The 24,473-nt window shown below is 33.9% G+C and overlaps 1 protein-coding gene across 1 annotated transcript in view; it reads left to right on the forward strand.

Moving 5' to 3' along the window:
* The window catches only part of LOC143251572 (uncharacterized protein CG43867-like), a 281,765-nt gene that overhangs the window by 251,208 nt on the left and 6,084 nt on the right, over nt 1-24,473 (forward strand). Inside the window, exons 18-25 of the mRNA XM_076502847.1 lie at nt 1,931-2,036; nt 2,539-2,651; nt 4,129-4,302; nt 6,200-6,441; nt 10,053-10,230; nt 12,718-12,873; nt 19,341-19,438; nt 20,523-20,664. Coding sequence (XP_076358962.1) covers nt 1,931-2,036; nt 2,539-2,651; nt 4,129-4,302; nt 6,200-6,441; nt 10,053-10,230; nt 12,718-12,873; nt 19,341-19,438; nt 20,523-20,664 — 1,209 coding nt within the window. The remainder of the gene's footprint in view (nt 1-1,930; nt 2,037-2,538; nt 2,652-4,128; nt 4,303-6,199; nt 6,442-10,052; nt 10,231-12,717; nt 12,874-19,340; nt 19,439-20,522; nt 20,665-24,473) is intronic.

Below are 24,473 nucleotides of genomic sequence, written 5' to 3' on the forward strand. Positions count from 1 at the left end.
GTGTTTGATGCTTTATCAATTTATACTATTAGTAAACTTATAATTTTAACTATGATAAATAAAGAGATGTTAGAAGTAGAATAGTTTGTTAGCAGCACTGAGATATACAACTCAAGACATAGTTTGTATTTTAGATACAAAACGATTAATTAAAGAAGTGCTTGTGGTCTACAAAGTAATCCTTCAACGTACAGTTTATGAAGCCAAGAAATTGATTTGAAAGAGACTGACATCTTATCTTTCATTTAAGTAATTTATCATAACTGAAGTAAAGATTAACCTATTTTGATAGCAATAAATATTACGTCTTGTAATTGATATTACTAGGATGCTATACTACTGCATAAATTAAATGTTCAGTATTTCTTTTATGATTTTGACATACAATACGTTGCCAAAAGTATGTGGACACTCCTTCTAATTAGTGGGTTCGGCTATTTCAGCAACACCCATTGCTAACAGGTGCATAAAATCAAACATACAACCATGCATTCTCCATAAACAAACATTGACAATCAAATGGGTCAGTTCGTCAAATGTCTGCTCTGCTAGAGTTACCCCGGTCAACTGTATGTATTGTTGTTGTGAAGTAGAAATGTCTAGGAGCAACAACAGCTCAGCCATGAAGCGGTAGGCCACACAAGCTCACAGAACGGGACCGCCGAGTGCTGAAGCGCGTAGCGCGTAAAAATCGTCTGTCTACAGTTGTAACACTCACTACCAAATCTCTAGCTGCCTCTGGAAAGCAACGCCAGCACAAGAACTGTTCGTCGAGAGCTTCATGAAATGGATTTCCATGGCCGAGCAGCCTTCCACAAGCCTAAGATCACCATGCGCAATGCCAAGAGTCGGCTGGAGTGATGTACAGCACACCGCCATTGGATTCTGGAGCAGTGGGAACGCGTTCTCTGGAGTGATGAATCACGCTTCACTATCTGGCAGTCTGACATACGAATCTGGGTTTGGTAGATGCCAGGAGAACGCTAACTGTCTGGATGCATAGTGCCAGCTGTAAAGTTTTGTGGAGGAAGAATAATGGTCTGGGGCTGTTTTTCATGGTTTGGGCTAGGATCTTTAGTTTCATTAAAGTGAAATATTAATGTTACAGCATACAATGATATTTTAGAGAATTGTGTGCTTGAACTTTGTGGTAATAGTTTGGGGAGGCTCTTTTTTGTTTCAGCATGACAATGCCCCCGTGCACAAACCGATGTTCATAAAGACATGGTTTACCAAGGTTGATGTGGAAAAACTTGACTGGCCTGAACAAAACCTTGGCCTCAACCCCATCTACCACCTTTGAAATGAACTGGAAAGTCGACTGCGAGCCAGGCCTTCTTGCTCGACATCAGTACTCGACCTCACTAATGCCCTTGTGGCTGAATAGGAACGAATCCCCGCAGCCATATTTCGAAATCTAGTGAAAAGCCTTCCCAGGCGGTTGAAGGCTGTTATAGCAGCAAAGGGGGGACCAACTCCATATTAATGCCCATGGTTTCGGAATGAGATGTTCAACAAGCACATTTGATGTGATGGTCAGGTGTCTACATACTTTTCGCCATGCAGCATATGTGGGGAAATATTCGTGAAAATTTCTCGAAAGAAAATAGATAATTTTGATCACAAAATAAAGATTAGATCTAGTAGACCTTCTAATGCTTTAACTTGATAAATATCCCCTTTGTATAAACAATGTACTTTCCTCATTTGTTCAAGTATTGGTTTTATCAGTTTAGTCTTAATATCATTTACGGTTATTCTTTCAAATTATTACATTAAAACAATTTAAAAGTAGCGTCATCTGGCGAAATATTTTATCCCTTTTCTTGTGCTTTACATTTTCGACAACAACTTATTTTTTTCCGTGAACAAATATCATCAGTAGGCAACACATTTAATGCACCTAAATTGTTATATGTCTGTTTCGTAGGACGCTTGGCTGTATCATTTGACAGTAGTGTCATCTGGTGAAAATTTAGCAGGAACTCAATACGAACAACTAATAGCCAGGCTAATGGAAGTCAATGGAGATGAGAGTAAGAAAGTTTTAACTAAATTATTGATAAACTTTATAGATTAGTGTTTTAATTTTATATAATAATAAACTGCCATCTAATATGCTGATGCTTTAGTATTAATTTTGTTAAAGTTACGAGTTAATAAATAGAATATACACATTGTATTTCCAATCATAGCGATGAATTAACGAAATATATTTTACATAAAACTCACATTATTCCTAATTATGAAGTTTACATTATCTCGTTCGATATTTAATTTGCTTTTCACATGATTTTTAAGTTATAACTTTCACTAATACATATTATATAGGGAAAAATACTAGTAGCTATAACTATTACATACTTAAACGAGAAGGCAGTTGTTGAAAATATTGATCATATGCGCATGCATAGTGAGAACAAAGTATTGCAAGATGTGAGTTGCAAAACTGTAAGAATTATAATATTTCTAAGATAAATATAGCGTTTTGTAATGAAATACTTTATCTATAAAAATATCTCCTGTATTTTATTACAGACAGTGTAATTTGGAGACATCCTTTATTATTGTATACAAAAGAAAACTTAACACAGCCACTCACAACTTTACCGTCCGATCAACTTCAAGTTGAGGCCATCAAGCTGTTTAAGGTGCTTGTAAAATTTATAGTATTTTCTTTATTTCTTTTTTGACACATTTTTAAGGTTTCTACTGAATTATCCAGTATTTCTAATTCTTCGAAGAAATGCATGTGCTCTTTTAGCATGCATTGTTAATGTTTACGTGAGTTTATATATGTTGAATTATGAAAGTAGTGTTGCATGTGTACAAGAACTTATTACCACAAGCGAAGCACAGATACATCGATTGTATGCTATAACGTGTAAGAATACAAACAAGTATTGTAGTCACAAACGAATTACAGTTATTTCTAATTATGTGTAACGATGAGTAAGAATTATACAGTTACAACTACACATTGTTATCATATATGAATTACGGATATTCTAACTGCATATAATGATACACACATTCAATTGTATGTGTAAGAGATATATATGTGGAAACACATATTGTCACAAGCAAAGTAAAGATTCCCATAATACCAGATAATGACATCTAATCAGTGTGTAAATACAAATACACAATCATATTTTAAATACACGTAACTAATTGTGTGTATGACATAACTATGTTCTTATAGCTACGTCTTTATATAACTCGCGAAGTACAAATAGATTTAACGTATCTAATGACGTGTAAAAGTATAGCAACGATCATGTATTGTTATCACTTAGGAAATACAGATAAGGTACATTTAATGGCGTGTAAGAAGCTTAGAAGTACAAGTATATTATTTATTGTATCATAAACAAAGTTTCAACACACATGAACAAGTGGAGAAACTTAGGTTATCATAACACTGAGACATCTACTTACGTAATTGATTTCAAGTAAATATTTTTTTTTAATGCAATATCTTACGATAATTAAATGCTATAATGGGTGTAGTAGGAAAAGAAAATTATGCAACCTGTGGTTTGCAAAAATGTTATTTAGAACGGAAACGTATAGTGTGACGTTATGTTTTGTTACGTACGAAAAGATATACGTTGTGTCATGTATGATTGTACAAAGAATGGACGTATTGACATAACCTTTGTTTATTTACGAAAATAGAAATAGTGACATAAGCTGTAGTTTTACAAAATAACACATAAATATTTAGATGGGACGTAATTTATGACCTTAAACAGTAACCTATATATTAACCTAATCTTTGACTTTTACAGAATACTGAGTAGATTTACGTAACCTGTCGTTTTTATTTAACAGAACACATTTTGACATACTATGTGATATCACATATCAATGTATATACATAACTTGCTGTAATCTATGTTTCTACACAGAAACAAGTATTAGCTCATTATGTGGTTTAGAAAAATATAACATACATTGGCGCTATTCGTAATCTTACACAAAAAGCATATCGATGTAATAGGCAGGATTACTGAGTAACAGATATATTTGCATTGTCTATAGTTTCACACAATGCCACATATTTACGTTATGTGTGGTTTAGAATATAATGCATAGTTTAAGTGACATGTTTTGTCTTTCCAGTCCATCCAGCTCTTCATCTCTGTTTCACTGGACACTTCAGGTATTGATTACCATGTGGCCCTTGCCCAGAATGCCTTGCTACAGTGCCTCTCTACCCCAGAACTACAGAGTGAATTATTTTGCCAGTTGATTAAACAAACGTCTCGACATGCTTCCCAGAAACTTGGAGTACAGGTCAGAGAAGTTGTGACAAAGTTCCAAACTTTGCCCATTATTGAAGTTAAACAGTTGAAATACACTTGGAACTATGTGTCTATATCTGACCGTTATCACAAATCAACAGTTGAAATACACTGAGAACTATGTCTATATCTGACTGTTATCACAGATCAACAGCTGAAATACACCGAGAACTATATGTTGATTTCACTCATTTTACTGATCTCCATATTTTAAACCCATATTATGTTATATTTTTAACACCTGGTAGCAAAAAGTATAAACATTTATTAAAATTAAGAACACAACTGTAAATGGCATATAAAGGGATTTCTGTCTACTGCAAAGGAAACAGAGAAAGTTAGAAGCATGTTATATCTTCGCCTCTGTCCCTCGCTGTCGACGAATTTACAACGCTAAAATCAGGCGTTCGATTCCCGTTGGGAGAAACAGACACACATCTTCACCTCTTTTTTTAATAAATTTTAGATGGACTGTTTTGACACATACGTATATATTCAAAAGCATTTATGGAGTCTAGTATAAAATATATTATTTAGAAGAAAGGTAATCAGTCCACTAACTATTCTGAATGCTGTTTTAATCTGAACACTTTAAACTGATATTTTAATACTGAAGGAATAAACTTGATTCTCTGAAACGATTCTTATGTAATAAAGTCATAAATAGGCGAATCAATGATATATAGCCTAAATAAATGACCTGCGTTTCTTGGATGCCCATCACAAAGCTCAAATAAATGCTAAGAAAAAAAGAATACGGTGATCAGATTTTGAGTGCATAAAATTTTTCAAATATTCAAATTCTTGTTCTTTTTTGTACTCCTAATGTAATTCATCTATGTGCTAGTACACCAAGTGACGGTAGGAATGTTGTAGTCTTGTAGCTCATTCAACGTTAACATTTTGTGTGTCCATAAAAATGTAATTGTATGGAAATTCTGTACCTTACCACCAGGACTCAATATAAAGAAACAATTGACTCTTTATTGGACACGTGTTTGTAACATTTTTCTTACTAGAACAATAACTGCATTTTACAGATGGTTGTAGCACTTGAACACAGAATACATTAAGCATAATTACGTCGAAAAATGATTTAAGGAGAAGCTAGAAAAAATATGTCTTAAGTTTCTCATCAAGAAACGAATCATTCAGGTAGAGACATGCAGTAGCATAGCATTACAAAAAATATTCCAAAGAATTTCGTGAATTACATTACAAGTATTTTTAGAGCAATGTATAGAAAGTTTCTGAACTTTGGTTATATGAAATATTATCTTAAAATCACATAAAAAGTTAAAACAGATAATATTAACTACTAAAATGTTTGTTAGGTTTTAATTCTGCTGATTAAGATAAACAATTCGTAGCTTGTGGGTATTTTTCCAGAAGATTCAGTAACAGAACCAATGATTTTGCTAAATTTTCTGAACAATGGATAGAACTGATAAATTACTATATAGATTTGTTGTTTGAGTCGCTGGTTTCGTCTACTTTCTGTAGACCTTACTTCTAATTTCGACATGTGTTATACAATCTATAGCTTCAAAATAAGAAATTTCTAGTAATACTATCAGATGGATGCTGAAATCAGCATTTTTTATAGATAAAATACTAGAGTATTTTTGATAAACTCATCGAAACTCTTAGACATTTTATGTGGGAATGTCGGAATGTTCAATGCAACAATTTATAAGGTATTTGTGCAAATTAGTTAAACGTGAAATAAAATTTACTTTTTGTTTTAACTAAGATGTATATAACACGTAAAGTAATTTAGTAGCATTTTTAATTTTGATTTTAGTTTCCATTCACCAGAGTGTGCTATCAGCCAATAGGTTTTTATATCGGGAGTAAAAAGAAAGTGTCACACCCATTTCGTTTTATAGCAACTCCTTCTGTGTGCTACTCAGTCATTGTTCCTGTGTGACACTTCCTCAACAGAGCAGACTTCCCCGACGTCTACCATTCCATCTGATCGGTCCCATTCAGCTGAGAACAAGTTGAATCCTGTTTTGTTTGTGTTTGTTCAAGCGTGGCAACTTTTAGCTTTGGCTATTCCGCTCTTTCCTCCTAAGAATCGTATTCTCTGGTATCTTCGTGCTCATCTGGAACGAAACGCTGAATCCTCGTAAGTATTATTGTGATTAACATTTCGTTTTAAGGATCTCCAGTTTCGCTGAAGTCTCAAACTTTACGCCCCTCCTTGCGCCCATTGGCACAGCAGTATGACTTACAACGCTAGAAACCGGGTTTCGATACCTATGGTGGGCACAGCACATATAGCCAATTAGCGTTGTGCTGAACTACAAACAAACTTATGTTTTATGTATCACCAAAGTCTCATGTTTTTCTTATTCATAATTAATTTATCCTGCTTTTCTACGATCTTCTCTATAACAATAATTTTGTTTTTGAAACATGACGTCTTACTTTTCCTAAAGTATATTTAAATTGGTTTAGTCCTGTTGTGTATCTATCACTCTTCTACATCTACTATTGGTTGTTATAGTGTTTTCATTTGTAAAAATGAAATACATAAATAAAACGTGATGCGATTTATAGCATCTATAATAATTTTGCTAAAGTGTCCGAACGAAAGACAGTACTAATAGTTACTACATCAACATTTTGGTTTGAGTTCTATATAAATGGAAATAGTAAAACAGTTACGTCAAAAATATTCCATTGTTTTTTACTGAAACATTGGTTTCCATTTCTCTATCCCTCTTCCTTCTGCTTTGTTTTTACATTTATCTCTGTTCTCCAGTTTTGTGAAGACTAAATGTAACCACACAACTGATATCAGAATAAATGCAACGTCTAACATTTTATAAAGAAAAAGTTGCACCTATAGGTATAGATTTAAGATTGGATACACAATAACTGAACAGTCACGAATCTACGGTTGACTTTCATCCATAGGTCATATCATTATATTAACGTTGTCAGTCGATATCTAAACAATCATTCGGTCTTTCATTCGTGCTGACAGTGTTTTGGTGAATCCACGGTATCCTTAGACAGCAAAGACAGGAAGGATAATATAACGAAATATTGCTAACGTTTGAGAATCGCATTTTTAATTTAAATAACTTTTTATTATTACAAAAACAGTTCTAAAGAGAAATCTAACTTGAACTTATAGATGTAGTCTTTCTACGAAAGTAATTAATATTTTATTTACGGACAAACAATACTGTTCTGCATAATATAAATGATAATTACAGTTTTTTACTGTTTTTTTTAACAGTAAACTGCTTTAAATAAGGGGTAATAGGGACGGCGTCTGCCTCTTCCTGATGAGAGGAGTGATGGTACTTAGGAAGCTGCGCTTTACATCCTGAGGGCTTTTGTTTGTTTGTTGTTTTGAATTTCGCACAAAGCTACTCGAGGGCTATCTGTGCTAGCCGTCCCTAATTTAGCAGTGTAAGACTAGAGGGAAGGCAGCTAGTCATCACCACCCACCGCCAACTCTTGGGCTACTTTTTTACCAACGAATAGTGGGATTGACCGTAACATTATAACGCCCCCACAGCTGAAAGGGCGAGCATGTTTGGCGCGATGGGGATGCGATCTCGCGACTCTCAGATTACGAGTCGCACGCCTTAACGCGCTTGGCCATGCTGGGTCGTCCTGAGGGCACACATGCCTATAGATATGTAAGAAATGAACTAGCTTTAATATAAAGCATGCTTCATTGGTTGCGGGGGCTGCAGGAGGGTGGGGCTAAACCACATTATGGGGTTGCTATCGCTCCAACAAGGCCACCCTCACTACCATTTCTGAATGTTGTCATAGTTCGGCATGACCTGTTGGCTAGGGCGCTCGACGGGTAATCAGAGGGTCAAGGGCTCGTTACACTAAACATGCGCGTTCTTTCAGCTGTAAGGGCTTTATAATGTAACGGTTAGTCCCACTATTCGTTAGTAAAAGAGTAGCCCAAGAATCGACAGTGGGTGGTGATGACTAGCTGCCTTTCCTCTAGTCTTACACTACTAAATTAAGGATGGCTAGAGCAGATAGCCCTCGTATAGCTTCGCGCAAAATTCAAATAAACTATATATTATTATTAAATCCAATAAAAATTTATACAATTTCAAAGGTTTTGAATTTTTACAATTATTCATCACAAATCTGAACGTCCGATTAACCAGATATTTTATTAATTTCATCTAAATCATTGGTAGAAAACTTTCGAAATATTCATGTAATCTAAACATTGTAATTTATAACAGACATAATTGTTTAATATTTAGTATATTACTTAAAAATCCCAAGTTTTTTAAAATTATGTCGTTGTTTCACAGTAAACGTAATGTTTAGACATTTGTTATTCAGATAATGTTAAAACTTAACTGCGTGATCTTATGACCACAAAAATAAGAAAGTACCATTCATGCAATGTCTGTGATAAAGTGGTTTAAAAATGATAAGTGACTTTCGCAACCACTCTTCCATAATAACTAAAAAGATATTCAATTATAGCTTGCGCAAGTTTAGCTTCGATGTTGAACTTCATTATCTGATCAAATATGCTTTCGTTACACCTTACTTTATCACAGTAAAAATAAAATAAAAAGAACTTCCCATGAGCCGTAAACTATTTATGAAGAAAACATTAGACTCAACAGCACTAGTCCAATGTACATTAAAGTGATACTTTTGTATGTTGACTCAACGTCGGATCTAGCTGTGTGTATATCATGCCGAAATTCTAAAATTGCTCTAATTCAAAAAACACAGGATTCTAACAGTACTCACGATGTTTATGTTCTAAAAGAAATTTAAACAAAAATCCAGACAAACAACGGTTATGTATGTGTCAATATTTAAAATAATTTGTCTTACAAAATCTGAGTATGGGAGCCACCTGGTCAAACCTTCATAAGAGTGCTTTCTGGTATTATATGATATTTGTATAACTGTTAAAGGTATCTCTGTGATTTCAACTAATTTTCTGATGGTTTGGTTTTTACCTAATTTAACAAATTATTTCTATCATCTAAGTGATGTAATAATTTCAGTTTATAACTATATAATATCTGTTTCCTGTTGTAGTTTGACAACTTTGATATATTGAACATATCTGAGATTGAAGTCCAATTATGAAATCATGAGTACCTAGTTATTGTAAACTTGAATCTGACTTTAAATCAACAGCGTTACATTTACTTAAAATGTGGTATATATTTTTAATACTCGTGTACACAAGTTACTATGTCACTTTCGGTTCTCCAGTTTTATTAATAATTCCTATTTCACCTTTTTTTTCTTTCCTCCAGTCTTGTGAAAACTTAGTTTTATTTTCGTAAAATATCAATATTCTGTAAAACAATAAATAAGATGAATTCATTCAAGTTGTGAAGAGGTAAGTCATTAAAAAAAGCTACTTAGGCCTGAAAAATATATTAATAACCATAAACACAATTTCTGGTAATCTCTAAATTTCTAAAATTCCTTTAAAATATTATTACTGATTTTTATGGGTAACATATGATTGCAGATTGCATGTGTATAATTCAAAATTCTTATTTATCAAAATATTATGTAGATTTATATTGTTTCTATACCGTGATATATTCTTTTTGCTAAGTAGCTAATGATAATTCGTGAATTCTATTTATTTCAAATAATTATTATTTGGATCAACGATTATTTATTAGCCTTTATATCATGTTTTAAGTGCTTATCTCGTGATGCACTTTGTTGTATTTTTAAGAAATATACTTAAATTTACAGCACCGAACCAGGAAGGTACGCAGCTTTTTGCCAAAGAGCTCTTGAGAGGGCGCTGCTAAATAATGGCCGTGAGTTCCCACCGTCTCGAATGGAGGTGCTTAGTATTTTGCTCAAAAATCCTTTTCACCACTGCCTACCACACAGTATACCAGTTCACTTTCTGAATGGTACTTACCAGGTAAAGGATGAAACTTTCTAAATACATTATTACTAGTGTTGATAGATAACTTTAAGAACCGCGATGTAACTTATCAGCTTTCTTTTCTTACTTTCTAATTTTGTTTAAATTGCCAGATTTGATCTGTAATAAATAGATATTAAATGCCAGGTTTTACTTCTAACAAGTATATATTTACTGCCAGGTTTTACGTCTAACAAGTATATATTTACTGCCAGGTTTTACGTCTAACAAGTAGATATTTCCTGCCAGGTTTTACGTCTAACAAATTCATGTTTACTGACGCAGTTTACTTGTGAAAAGTATTTATGTTTACTACCAGATTCTACCTGTAAAAAGCATATATTTACTGCCATATTTTAGCTGTAAAAAGTATTTGTTTAGTTAGATATATTCAGCGGTATTTTTCAATTTCTTGTGCACATTGTTCTCATATATTCAAAGTTCTTGTGAGTAAGATGTAAGTTATAGTAAACTTACATTATTTTTAGGCCTCCTGATAAAGTAACATCCCAACAGTAGCTATTCCATATGTTTACTCCCTTGGTCCTGCTTCTGTATCATCATCTTCCCTGTAATGAGGGTCACAATCTAATATAAGTGGAAGCTGATCTAATTATGAATATGTATAGTAAGAAATTCATTGACACACGTAATCCAGGATTTTGGGATACTGCAATACGACTTTTGTTAACAGCATGTTACAGGTACAGTCGTTTCTTTCTTCCTGGTATGAAGAAGTATGCTATATTTTCTTTGCTCTAGTATCCAGACTTTTATAACGACATATTGGACCAAACATGGCCAGGTGGTCAGGACGCTCAAGTCAGTCTAAGGGTCGCGATTTGCAATCCGCGTCACACCAAACATGTTCGCTTTTTCAACTGTGAAAGCGTTATAAAGCAACGATTAGTCCCACTATTGGTGGTAAAAGAATAGCTGGCCAGTGGACGGTAGGTGGTGATGATTAGCTGCCTATCATCTAGTCTTACACTGGTAAATTAGGGATGGATAGCCTTCGTGTAGCTTTGCGCGAAATTCAAAAATAAATAAACTAACTGTCGCTATACTGAGTCCGACCATTATTGAATATTCTAGTCTTGATTATTGTTTTTTATCTGTATATGAAAGATTGTTTATTATTTTGTACAAGTGTACGGTCCAGTTTTAGTTGAAAACTAATTTATCAAACTTAACCAAAAGTTTTACAGCACAAACATTTCTCGGTGTTTAAAAAATTATAAAAATAATTATATAGAAAACTATTTGTGTATCTTGGTTTCTACAAAATAGTCTGTATACTACATTTCTATTTATTTGTTATTAAGTACAAAACCACTAGAATTGTTAGTGCTATAAGCCCTCAGACTCACCACTGAGCTGCTGTTAAGTACATGTTAAAAATGTAAAAATAATGCGATAATGTAATATAATAAAGTTTACAGACAGGCTTGAAGGGCTAGTGAGGGAAATTTCATTATAAATGTACAAAGTTTTTACAAGCTTTTCTTGATATCGAGTACATTTGTAATAAAGATTTTTCAGTACCAATTCAAGACGCTTCCAAACTTTATTATCGAAAAAGTGGGCCATAGTCATCAAATAATGAGTCATGTTTTGTGCTGAAGGATAAGAAATATTTAATTTTAAATTCAGTAACGAATGAGCTAATACCCCCACCCCACTTACGACGACTCAGCAGAAATTTTCCAGACTTACAGTGTCAAGAAATTCTGTATTTGATTCTCTGTGGTGTACAGAAAGCAAATAGTCTATTTTGCATCGTTGTTCTAGAACGAATCAACACTGAGCATCTTTGAGCACACACTCAAACATTTCCAAGATTATCTTAGTAATTTGACGACATTTCTTTGAGTAAAGATCCACTATTCTGTTGTAAATTCTGACAATTCTTGTGAGTACACAACCTCTAAACTGCAAGCTTATTTCATTAAGTATCATCGTTTCTTTGGGTACAAAACTAATAGACAGAAAACTCGTCGTAGTAATTTCCAAAGATAAGCCATAACATTTTACAGTCATCATGGAAATTTTCGAGAAATTAATTTTTATTATTATTGCTTTTTAAATACGAGATATTAGCGTCATCTGCCGAATTAAATAAAAGCACTTTAGAAATAAATTATTTTATTCTTCATTATCGTGAAGATATTAATGTAATAACAGCACTGTGCCTAATCTCCATTCTTTCTTGCAGTACACATGGGATTATTTGTTTTTGGTACCCTTGTTAAAGTCATATAATATTTCGTCATTGTTGTTTGAGTTTGTTATGCCGTCATTATAATGTGAAAGTGAATTGTAAAATAATTTTTTAACAACGAAACAAAGAAAAGAATTTGGTAAGTCTTATGTGGATGTAATAGTTCGAAGTTTAAGAATTTATCATTAGATGGCGCGAGTGGATACACTGATGTAACTTCAAAAGATAGAATTTATCTTGAATTGTCACATATTTTTCGTTAGGTGGTCGGTTTTGATGGATCTTCCACGGTTGAAGAGTTTGTCCAGACTATAAACGCTGAGTCAGGTATACGAGATTGTATTCAATCTGGATTCGCTCTCTTCTCTGATAATCCCATCGACAAAAGTTTAGAACACTGTCTTCAAAACTCTGAGAAAGTAAGAAAAAGTTTTTTCTTTGTAGTTTTCTTTCTCTTCAAATTTATCAAAATAGTGGGAACATTAAAAGATTTTTACATGCTGTCTGGTAAGAAGATTTATTCTGACAGAAAACAACACACAAAATGGCTGGCAGATTTAGCAATGGAAGAAATAAATGTTTACATTTGGATGTAGCTTTAAGTATAGAGATTAAATCTGTTTTTATTTTTTTAGTTTTAATGACTTACTTCTTGATCAGAGTTTTGGACCATATGCAGTACTGGTCATAAGTTCAAGCTGACGAGAACAAAAATTAATTTCATACAAAATCTGACAGTAATGGGAAACCAATAGTGTTTGTTAAATTAATAAAACTTAATTACTGACAACACTAATAGTACGATAATACAGTTTCATCAACGGTGGGCTTGATAAAAAGATACATATTGTTATAATGATGCATTTATTGACCAAACCTGTTTTTAAAGCATCAACACATTTTGCCTCAGTTGAGTTAATTGCACTGAATAAACAGTAAAGTTCAATCAGCAATCATATACTTTGAAAGTCCCAATATGTTGAAAATTAAGAAAAAAATAATTTTAAAATATGCATTGAAAAACAGATACAAGCTATTACTTTATATCAGTGGTTCCCAAACTATTTTAGTTTGATGCGTCCTAGATATGAGTAAATATATAATCCTCGAACCTATATAAATGTTTTAAAATGTGATTTATCAATTAAAAATATACTAATGAATTTTAATTATATTTATGAATCGTTTTTTCTAATAAATTATATGTTTGTAATTTAATGCGGTCTTTTCTTACCAATTTATATGTATAATAATTACAGCATTAGCAATTTATTATTTTTAAGTTACATTTGTACACTAATGAACAATTAAACACATGCTTAATTTTATATAAAGTTATGTTATTTTCGTTTTAAAATATGTAGCAATCTTTTAATTTAATTAACGCAACGTAATTTTTATCGATATATTGCAAAACCTAATGTTTCGTGTGTTCAGTGCAAATAAGTGGGAGTTTTAAGTTGAATAAAAGAAATGGACGCTCAAGTAAATCATCCAGACGAAAGGATAATATCTTTCGAACATGTTTAAAAAACAACTAAAGAAATGCACATTGTGCGTGGAGCTAGGATATGTGAATAGAATTGTTCAAAATGGTAGAAAAAAAAGTGGTCGATATGGGAAAGATAAAGGTAATATTTTACCTTTAAGGTAAAGGATAAAATTAAATTAACTAATTGGACAATATTCTGTAAACTGACGACACGAAGACTGAGCTGTATGGTTCAGGAATGTTTATGAGGAAACGTGATCAGTTGGTTGGTAAAAGAGTAGCCCAGAAGTTGGTTGTAGGTGTAGATGCCTTTATTTATGTCTTTCATTGCAAATTAGGGACTACTAGTGTAGATACAGTTTCGACAGAAAGTGTTCGTACCCCTGAGTCCCGAGTGGTATTTTGCTCATAACTTAAAAAGTATCACGATTAGGCTAATAGTAGTATTGTGTATTATAAATATAAAACTAAAACAAATCTACATAAATTTTATGTAAATTAAATGACAAATAAACTGTTTATAAACAAATAACCAAAAATAGGAGGAGCAGAAAGTGTTCGTACAGTTCAGAACGTGTGAAAAAACTGATATTCCCGAAAAAATTTGTTTAATTTGGCGAATAAACTGCATTATACCATTCCAGAACTAGACACTGGGTTCATAATTATTGGACTTTAGTCAGCAAAAAATTTACTTCCGGCAATTTAGCGCCGTCTCCGTCATTATCTGCTTGGTCATCATGACAAACAGGAAACAACTGTCCAGTGATTTAAAAAACCGAACTATTGTACAATACAAGTCTCGTGTGTCTCTTTCCGGTATTGTTACACAACTTAATGTGCCGAAATCTACTGTTCAAAGCATAATTGCCAAGTTTAAGCTTACAGAATCAACCGCTAACCTCCCTCGTTCCGGACGCCCCACCAAAATTCCAGAGAGAACCAAGAGGAAGGTTCTCAGAGAAGTTAGTAGGAACCCTCGTTTAACAAGTAATGACATACAGAAACTGGTAAGAGAAACTGGGGTTGAAGTAAGCACCTCTACAGTTACGAACATGTTACGCTCTTCTGAGTTCAAAGCATGCCGTCTTCGCAGAACTCCATATGTAAAGCTTGTTCATTTAGAAGCACAATTGAGGTATGCAAGAAAGCATGTAGATCAACCCTTTACCTATTGGAAGATTATTCTTTGGTCAGACGAGACTAAAATCGAATTTTTCGGACACAATGATGCTCGCTATATTTTCCGTAAGAAGGGGTAACGAAATCTTCCAAAGAACACCGTCCCTACAGTTAAACACGGAGGCGGCTCGATCATGCTATGGGGTTTCTTTAGCTCTTCTGGTGTAGGCAGCCTTTACCGCGTCAACGGAATCATGAAAAAAGAAGAGTACGTTGATATATTAGGCACTTATGTTAAGAATGATGCTCGGAACTTGCGGCTTGGGCGTCGTAAGATCTTCCAGCACGACAATGACCCTAAGCACACATCGAAGTATGTGCAATCCTGGTTGAAGAGGACCCATATAAGTGTTCTGGAGTGGCCATCGCAGTCACCCGATCTCAATCCAATTGAAAACGTTTGGCATGAGTTGAAGACCAGGGTTCATCAACGTCATCCAAAAAACTTGCAAGAAGTGGAGGCCCTTTGTAAAGAAGAATGGAAGAAAATACCAGTCGTGTACTGTCAAACGATCATGGAGGGCTATGAGGAGAGATTGCGCCAAGTAAATCACCTGAAAGGCTACACAACTGACCATTAAAGTAGACGCATGAACACTTTTTGCCCCTCCTATGTTTGGTTATTTGTTTATAAACATTTTATTTGTTGTTCAAGTTACATAAAAATTCATGCAGAAAATGTGTTGGTATAATAATTATAATATACTATACTTTCATTATTCTAATCGTGACACTATTTAAGTTATGAGAAAAAAACTACTTACGACGCAGGGGTAACTACAGAAAGTATGAACACTTTCTGTAGTTCTCGTGTAGATTTGAGCGAAATTCAAAAACAAATTAATTACATAAATTAGTTAATAATTAGGTTTAGGTGATTGTATAGGCTACTAACAATAGCAACGACTGTCAAAAATAATGTTTTTTATAAATGGATTGAGTATTGTTTTGAATTTCGCGCAAAGCAACTCGAGGGCTATCTGCGCTAGCCGTCCCTACTTTAGCAGTGTAAGAATAGAGGGAAGGCAGCTAGTCATCACCATCCACCGCCAACTCTTGGGCTACTCTTTTACCAATGAATAGTTGGATTGACCGTCACATTATAACGTTCTCACGACTGAAAGGGCGAACATGTTCGGTGCGACGGGGATTCGAATCTGCGACCTCGTAATCCGAGGATTACGAGTGGAGTGCCTTAACCATTTGGCCATGCCCAAATAATGTTTATAAAAAGAAAGAATAGAATAATAATTTGTAGTGGGCGGCGTTTAACTCGTACTGGTGTTAAATTAGCAATAAGATAATAATTTAGAAAATACTTCTGTGGTATGTATAAGAATATACACATTTTGAAGTGTTTCGGCCAGGTGGTTAGAGCGCTCAAATCGTAATCTGAAAATCGAGGGTTCGAGTTCCCGTCACACTAAATATGCTCGTTTTTTGAGCCGTGACGGCGTTATAAAGTGACGATCAATCCCACTAATAATTGGTAAAAAGAGTAGCCCAAGCGTTGGCAGTGGCTGGTTGACTCTAGCCTCTAGTTTTACATTTCTAAATTAGGGATGGCTAGAACAGGTAGTTCTCGTGTAATTTTGCGCAAAAAAAAAATGCTTATATGAAACGGCCAGTGGAAAGTATTTTTGTTACTCCAGTTGAAAATTTATTATACTAGTTAAAGAGTAGTATTTCTCAACTATGCAACGATATTGATCAGACATAGTTGAGAGTGGACAAAAAGCATCTGTAACTCGTCATCACATAATTCGAGGGGGAGGTGCTATATTTTCAACTTTCAGTTGTTTCACTTAATCCGTTTCCAGTTTTCTCGGTGAATTTTCTTATTCCATCGCTCAGAACCTACTTAGTTTCGTTAAACTTTCCACTCACGCTCTTTATTTAATTAGCAGCTTTAATTTTTCTGCCAATCTGTTTGTTAATTCTTTCCATAGGACACACAGCAGTTCTTTACATTTTTATCCCTCACAATGAATGTTTCCAGCCCTGTATCTGATACTCTATTAAAGTGGACAGGACTTGTAGTCAATCTGCCATCTAGTGGTGCAAATCAGTAATTGTTCACTTTGATGGAAAACTAATAGAAATACGTATAAATAAACTTGTGGCTTTGTTTGGGAATACAATAGACCGTTCATATTTAATTATGTTTGTTAATTCATAGAACACAAGATGTTTTGTTCAGCTTATTTTTACTTTGTTCTTAGATACACTGACTACGTAGCAACTCAATGGAACATATTATGTTTATATATTATAACTTTTCCCCGACTTTCACCCCTCCTTAAATTTCAGTTACCCTAGATACCAGTATTCATATTGATAGACTCACGAGTTTATTTCGATTTTTGTCACCCGCGTCACCCTCCCGTATTTTTGAAGTTTACTCTGCATTTGTAGTGACAATATCGACGTCACTACTACATTCCAAGAAATGACACGCTTCTTCTGAAGCTTATCCTACACCTATCGTAAATAAAAATTTCCAAAACAAACTACTTATATAACCTGTATATCCCTCATAAAGCGTCACAAAAGGCCTTGGTTTATTCTATACTAGTCTATCGTGTCTACACTACTAACAGAAATAGTTACGGATAACGTCCATACTTTACACAGTTGTCCTTACATTAAGATTATTTACTATGTATAGTCAAGTTTCGTCTTTAAGAGACAGTAACTAGGACTAATTTTAGCAACAGAAGTACGTACAGGATGTATTTGATAATTGGATCTAAAGGTTTTTTATAACATCTAAAATTCTTTCATATGTTTATCTGAGTCTGTTATTTACTGTATCATTTGTGACCTTTGGTAACCTATTATAAACAGATAAGTCAGTGAAGTATTTACTTAGTACAGATGACACATTACTCACGGTAATAGAACATGTATCACAATATTTGTGGAACGAAGAATACGATCTTCCACATATGTCACTAGTTGTTTTAGTGTCTGTTCTCATTAACCGCTTCCACTCACACGAATGTGTAGAGCAACAGCTTACTTATATTCGCCACATTGCTTCCCCGTTCGGTTGAATTAAACGAAATGTTTTATTTTGCAGGTATGTGTGGCTTAACGTTTTTGCTCACCCTACCCCTCCAACTCTTTCTGTTTCTATTTTCTACTTTCTTTCTTTATTTAAGTGCGTTTGGATTTCTCTTTCATTTACATTTTTCTCACTGCTTTCTCTGTTTTTATCATCACTTTATTTGTCGTTTTATTTATTTATTTATTTATTTACAAATTAAAATTAACTGCTATGACCTCTTACTTTCTATACTATTTAGTTTTTGTTGTTTTCACTGTTGTCCTTTACATGTATGTAGGTTTTATACTAATAATCTTTATTTACCAGAAGTAATTATTTTATGTATATTTTTGTCCTAACAATACTTACCTGATGTTACTGGGTGCAGGTTGGTTTGTGATAGAGTTCTAGTGAGCCGCGTTCGAATCCCTGCGATGCTACAAAATATTCCCCGCACTTGGTGCGTTATAAGATAGTGTATGGTAGAGTGCTGGGTGCTCAGTATCTGAATATTGGAATCGGCAAGAGATATCCTTAGTAACTTTGCCATAAAATACGAAATACACTAACAGTGCTGATATACATATTATTTAATGTATGCAACATGCACCACTTATTCGTTTATATCGTTACACTTCGAATTTTTGTTCTCTTAAAGTCCTTATAAACAGATTTTAAACTCAGCTAAAGGAGAAACTTCTGAACGTTGATTGTTCACTTTATCGTGTTACAAAATGAACATCCTATCCTATTAACGATATTATAATAAAAACAAGTCACTTTTTGCAAATTTTGTTTTAGTCTTAAGGTCAATATTTATTCATTATCTACAGTAACTTTCAAGAAGACTTCTTTTACCTATTAAATGTTAACAACACGATGGTCGTTTATGATTACCTAATTATTACAGGAAGGTTATAAACTTTTATTACTAAATACTTTATGTAAAGTAATCAAACTTTATCATATTTTGTTTTTAATTTACGCTGTGATTAGTTTCGAAAACATCGAAAAAACTGCCCATTTTCATAAATTGTCAGGTATGTTATAGTTTAAAACAAAATATAATAAACCGGTATTTTTTAAGGGCTGTTATAATGTATAATGGATAAACGAGTTTTGCTCCATTCTGATTTTGGATATACGTGGTTGTTGTAATACAGCTATGTGACGTCATATCGAAATGGGAACACGATTTGCGGGAAGGACACTTGGGAAAGTTTGAAACGACGAAGATTGTAAAATTAACCTACAAGAACCGGTAAGAAATCAGGTTTACTTCTGACTCTAAATAGTTCTTTGTCTGTGACACTAAACAACATTAGAACCTTAATTAAAAACATGAATAGGAAAAACATTTAGCTGTACATTTAACTTGTCTAATCGTCGGATCCTCCTTCCACCAAACAAGTTCTCCTTTCCAGGTGTTGGGTGTTAAAATATGATGGTTAGCCCCACTATTCGTTAGTAAAATAGTAGTCCAAGAGTTGGCAATGGATGGTGATGCCTAGCTGCCTTCTCTTTAGTCTTTTACTGCTAAATTAGGGACGTCTAATGCAGATAGCCCTCGCGTAGATTGGAGTAAAATTCAAAACAAACTAATTTCCTTTTAGGAAGAAGCACAGGTTGACATTTTAAACACAGGTGTGCAGCGTGTTAATTACAAACTCTTATCTCCATGAGTTATTGAGCATTTATTTTATATGTTTTCAGATATGATATGTAATGATATGTAAAATGGGATTTTCTACGGTGTTTAAAAAGTACGTACACTTTGTTAGGTGCTAAATGATACTTTGTATTAAGTATCACCTGTATTATTTACTTTCTTAAGAAAAATATGAATTTTACACAGGTTTCTTCCGATTTCAGCACTCTACGTTATCACTGCTAAACACCTGGTTCTTTAATGATTTATTATTAAACGTTGGCCTGGCACTGTGTGGTTATTAAGGCCATCATCTTGCAAACTGTTGACTCTTTCGGCTGTGGAGGGTGTTATAATGTGAATGCCAATCATAATATTCGTTGATAAAAGAGTTGCACAGGAATTAGCGCTGGGTGGTGCTGAAGAGCTGAGTTTCTTCTAGTTTTTCATTTAAATTAGGAACAACTACCGCTGATAGCTATCGAATGAATTTACGTGACATTCAATAAAGAAACAAAAATTATTAACAGTAGTCCGGATTAAGATGCTAAATATCTTAAACCTCAAAATACTTATTTTCAAAAACGAACAGAATATGCCATCACATAAAATAATCAGTTTAATAAAATAGGGTATTGATTTACCATTATAATATTTTTTTTCAAAATCAGAGTAGTCGTTTTTCCTTTTCACTCAGGCTTTGCTTTCGGCAGATGTTAAAAGCAGAGACAGATAAAGAGAGATTATTAACAGCATACCACGTGAATGAAGAAATTGTTCAAGGCAAGTTCCCATTGTCTCTGGAATTAGCGTTAGAAATGGCAGCTCTGATGGCACAGGTATGTAAATATGCCAGTCTTCTAACAGGTTCATTTCAAAAACTGTAATTTTCTTCAACGTTACAGAATCTCTTTTTGTTTTCATTGCAGTGCACTTTAAAGGTTGTAGAATGTTTTATAACTATCCTGCAATTAAGTATATTTTAAAGACTTGTTTGAACAGTCGTACATAGGTAAAGTAGTAATGTCAGTTTATTTTGTTACAATATATAATTTGCGACCATCCAGTGGCAAAACAGTTTGTCTGCAAACTTACAACACTAGAGTACGTTTCGAGTACGTGTGTGTGTTTGCTTATAGCAAAGCCACATCACGTTATCTGCTGAGTCCTACGTGTCTTTTGGCCCGGCATGGCCAAGCGTGTTAAGGCGTGCGACTCGTAATCTGAGGGTCGCGGGTAAGCATCCGCGTCGCGCCAAACATGCTCGCCCTTTCAGCCGTGGGGGCGTTATAATGTTACGGTCAATCCCACTATTCGTTGGTAAAAGAGAAGCCCAAGAGTTGGCGGTGGGTGGTGATGACTAGCTGCCTTCCCTCTAGTCTTACACTGCAAAATTAAGGACGGCTAGCACAGATAGCTCTCGAGTAGCTTTGTGCGAAATTCACAAAACAACAAACAACAACTGCTGAGTCCATCGAGGAGAACCGAACACCTGATTTTAGCATTGTAAACTACGTTTCGACACCCATAGTGGTCAGAGCACAAATAACCTACTGTGCACCTTTGTGCTTAATTACAAACAATCACAAAATGCGAATCTCACTTCATTCTTTTTTCATATGACATTTTAACTAGCACGTAAGTATAATCAATAATTTACCAAGGTTGAACTTGAATTTCAAACTAGAGCTTCCATTTGTGTGTGGGTGAAGGAAACCAAAACAAAAAAAAATCGGTGACCCGATCTCGATGATATCATAGCCCGCTTTGGCCATAATCCTTACGTATCGTCAGTTTGTATTTTTAATTTAGAAAGACATCAAAAGGTCGTCAACGTGAAATATTGCTATAGAATATTACTCATATTTAGTTATAAAAGAAACACTAATGTTCAGTACATATAGGATTTCCCCTTACTTTCCTTTAATTTTTCGGTAAACTGAATGGAACGTTTCGCTAATCAATTGAAAAACTATGTCAATTTAACATTTTGTATTCCATTCACCTTTAGCTCAACAGGTAAGACTGAGAAATCATAACTCTAAAATTCGGAGTTTGATCCTCGTTGTGGATAATAGTATAGATAGTCCATTACATAAGTTTACGTTACAATAGGTGGGTGATTCCACTTGTAGTACTTCATTGACATGTAGCTGTAGAAAAAATAAACCGCATTAAATTGTGTAGTTTTATAAATAAGTTAAAAGTACGAAAATTCAGTTTGTAAAATGTCAGATTATTTGAAGAAAAATACTACATCAAAATTCACCAGAGATGTAGTTTAACATCACAAATTTATTTTATATACTCATTTGTCTGCTACTTTTTCATACCTATAATTCATTTTGTGGGTTTTTTGTACCAGAAACATTATCTTATGGAATTGTATGTGAAATAACTACTTTTAAATGTAATTATATTTTAAAATGTGTATATGTTATGAGTTTAACATCAAAATCTGTGTACGTGCTTAGCTATAAACAACATAATGAGTCACAATGTTAGCTGAGTTCGTGAAATATACGAAACATGGAAGTTCATAATGTCGTATTTGTAAACGATGTGAGTAAAAAGGTTTGGAAACTAAATATTAAATTTAAAATACTAGATTCGGGAAGCAGTTTTCAACCCAATTTGAGTTGTTATCGAAACAAGAAGCTGTCTCAACAAAATAAGAAATACAAAGTTTTTCTAAGAAGAAAATACAGGCGAAAACCATTTGTAATAGGAAACTTATGAAGTTAAAAAAATGTGAGGTTTAAAAGAATTTGTTAATTTACGTTAACGTACATGTTATAAATCAGTTTGTTGAAATATTAGTTGGTAACAATTGTGATATTGGTTCACAATAAAATTAATAATTTATTATGTATATCTTAGGCTAGTGAAAAGGATGCAGTTGAAGAGTAGGCCAAGAATGGCAAAAAGTAGGGGCAGCGTGAAAACAGTAAAAGGGAAGTACAGAACATAGCGTAGCCAGGTGGTTAAGGCTAGGTTGCTAAGGTACTCGACTCGTAATCCGAGGGTCTCGCGAGTTCGAATCCTTTTCACACCAAACATGCTCACCCGTTCAGCGGGTGAGGGCGTTATAATGTGACGGTCAATCTCACTATTCGTTGGTAAAACAGTAGCCTAGGAGTTGGCGGTGAATGGTGATGACTAGCTGCTTTCCCTCTAGTCTCACACTACTAAATTAGGGAGTGCTAGCGCATATAGCCCTCATGTAGCTTTCCGCGAAATTCTAAACAAACCAAAACCCTCGTGTAGATTTGCCCAAAATTAAAAACAAATAAACAGAAAATAGCAAATTAGCGTCTGAATAAAGAAAAAAGAAAGGGAATATTGAATAAAAATATATTTAATCAGAAATACTTGCTTTAAAGCAATCTGATAGCAGTGGAGGAAAATAACTACATTTCTATATTCATCAGTGCTTGTTTCTTCCTCACCTGCAGCCAAAGCTTTCTTGTTGTAGTAGGATCCAGAGTCTAGAATTATATGCTAAAACGTCTAAGGTGAGCAACACAGAAGGAAATGTGAAATTAGTTCTTCCCTAGTTCGCCTAAATTCAAATGATTTCATGAGAACCTATCGTCTACTCTACAAACAGGTGTGAATGATGTCTACATGTCTGCATAAGTTGTTTTATTCCCTGCTTGAGTGCTGTTCAGATCGAATTAGAAGGCAAGGTGTTTTGATTATTATTTTTTCAATCACTCTGATTAGGCTAATTCTGTGCTTAATTATCAAATGTCTGCGGTAAATATCATCTATCTAGAGTTGGGTACAGGAAGCGGAAGGCAATATGTGAAAGGCCAGACAAGAAATTTAGATGTTTCTTACGAAATTTTAGGCCAGTAAAATAATGTGAGCTAAAACTTCAGGAATTATGAGTCAATATTAAAGATGTGTACTGTGACAGAAGTGCAAAAATGAAAGACTAGAACAACTGAGTTCGGTCCAGAGTTCTGGCACTAAATCCAAGCATTTTCTTTATGTCACGTTAGTGTCCACTCACTCACCATTGTTACAGGTCCTTTATTGAAATAATTTCTCTCTCTTCTGTGTCGTACTAATTTATTACGTATTTTCTAGGATGTTTTCAACAAATAAATAACTATACTAATTATCAATCCATTGTCAAATACGTGACAATAGACTAAAAGATGTGCATTCTATTCGTTATCAAGTCACACAAGTGTATAATGTTTTAGCGTATTTAGCGGAAGACACAATGTGAAGTTAATTTTGCGTTTAACCTTCGAAACTTCAAATTCCTATGTTGCCTCGTGATCAGGAATAATAGATTTTTTAAGGTTAATACAGGGAGTAAAATACCATAGAACCTTCTCTCAAATTTTTCATGTGCGATTCCTGTTATATAAAAACTAACAGTTTGTGTAGAAAAGACTCGATTTCATGAAGAGATTGAAAGGTTCTTAACAGATGTTAAAGCATTTATCTAAAGGTTTCATACTGAAGCGTTAACAAAATACACCTGTGTGTGAATATAAAGAAGGGATGAGCCCATTAAAAACCAGGAAAACACAAATATCTTATACTGTTCTTGACACTACTATGCAGTCGTTACAGAAAAGATGTGTTCAACTGAAATTGTACAGTAACTTATTTCAGGTTCTATATGTGT

This window comes from Tachypleus tridentatus, chromosome 1, assembly GCF_004210375.1.
Source record: "Tachypleus tridentatus isolate NWPU-2018 chromosome 1, ASM421037v1, whole genome shotgun sequence".
NCBI lineage: Eukaryota > Metazoa > Arthropoda > Merostomata > Xiphosura > Limulidae > Tachypleus > Tachypleus tridentatus.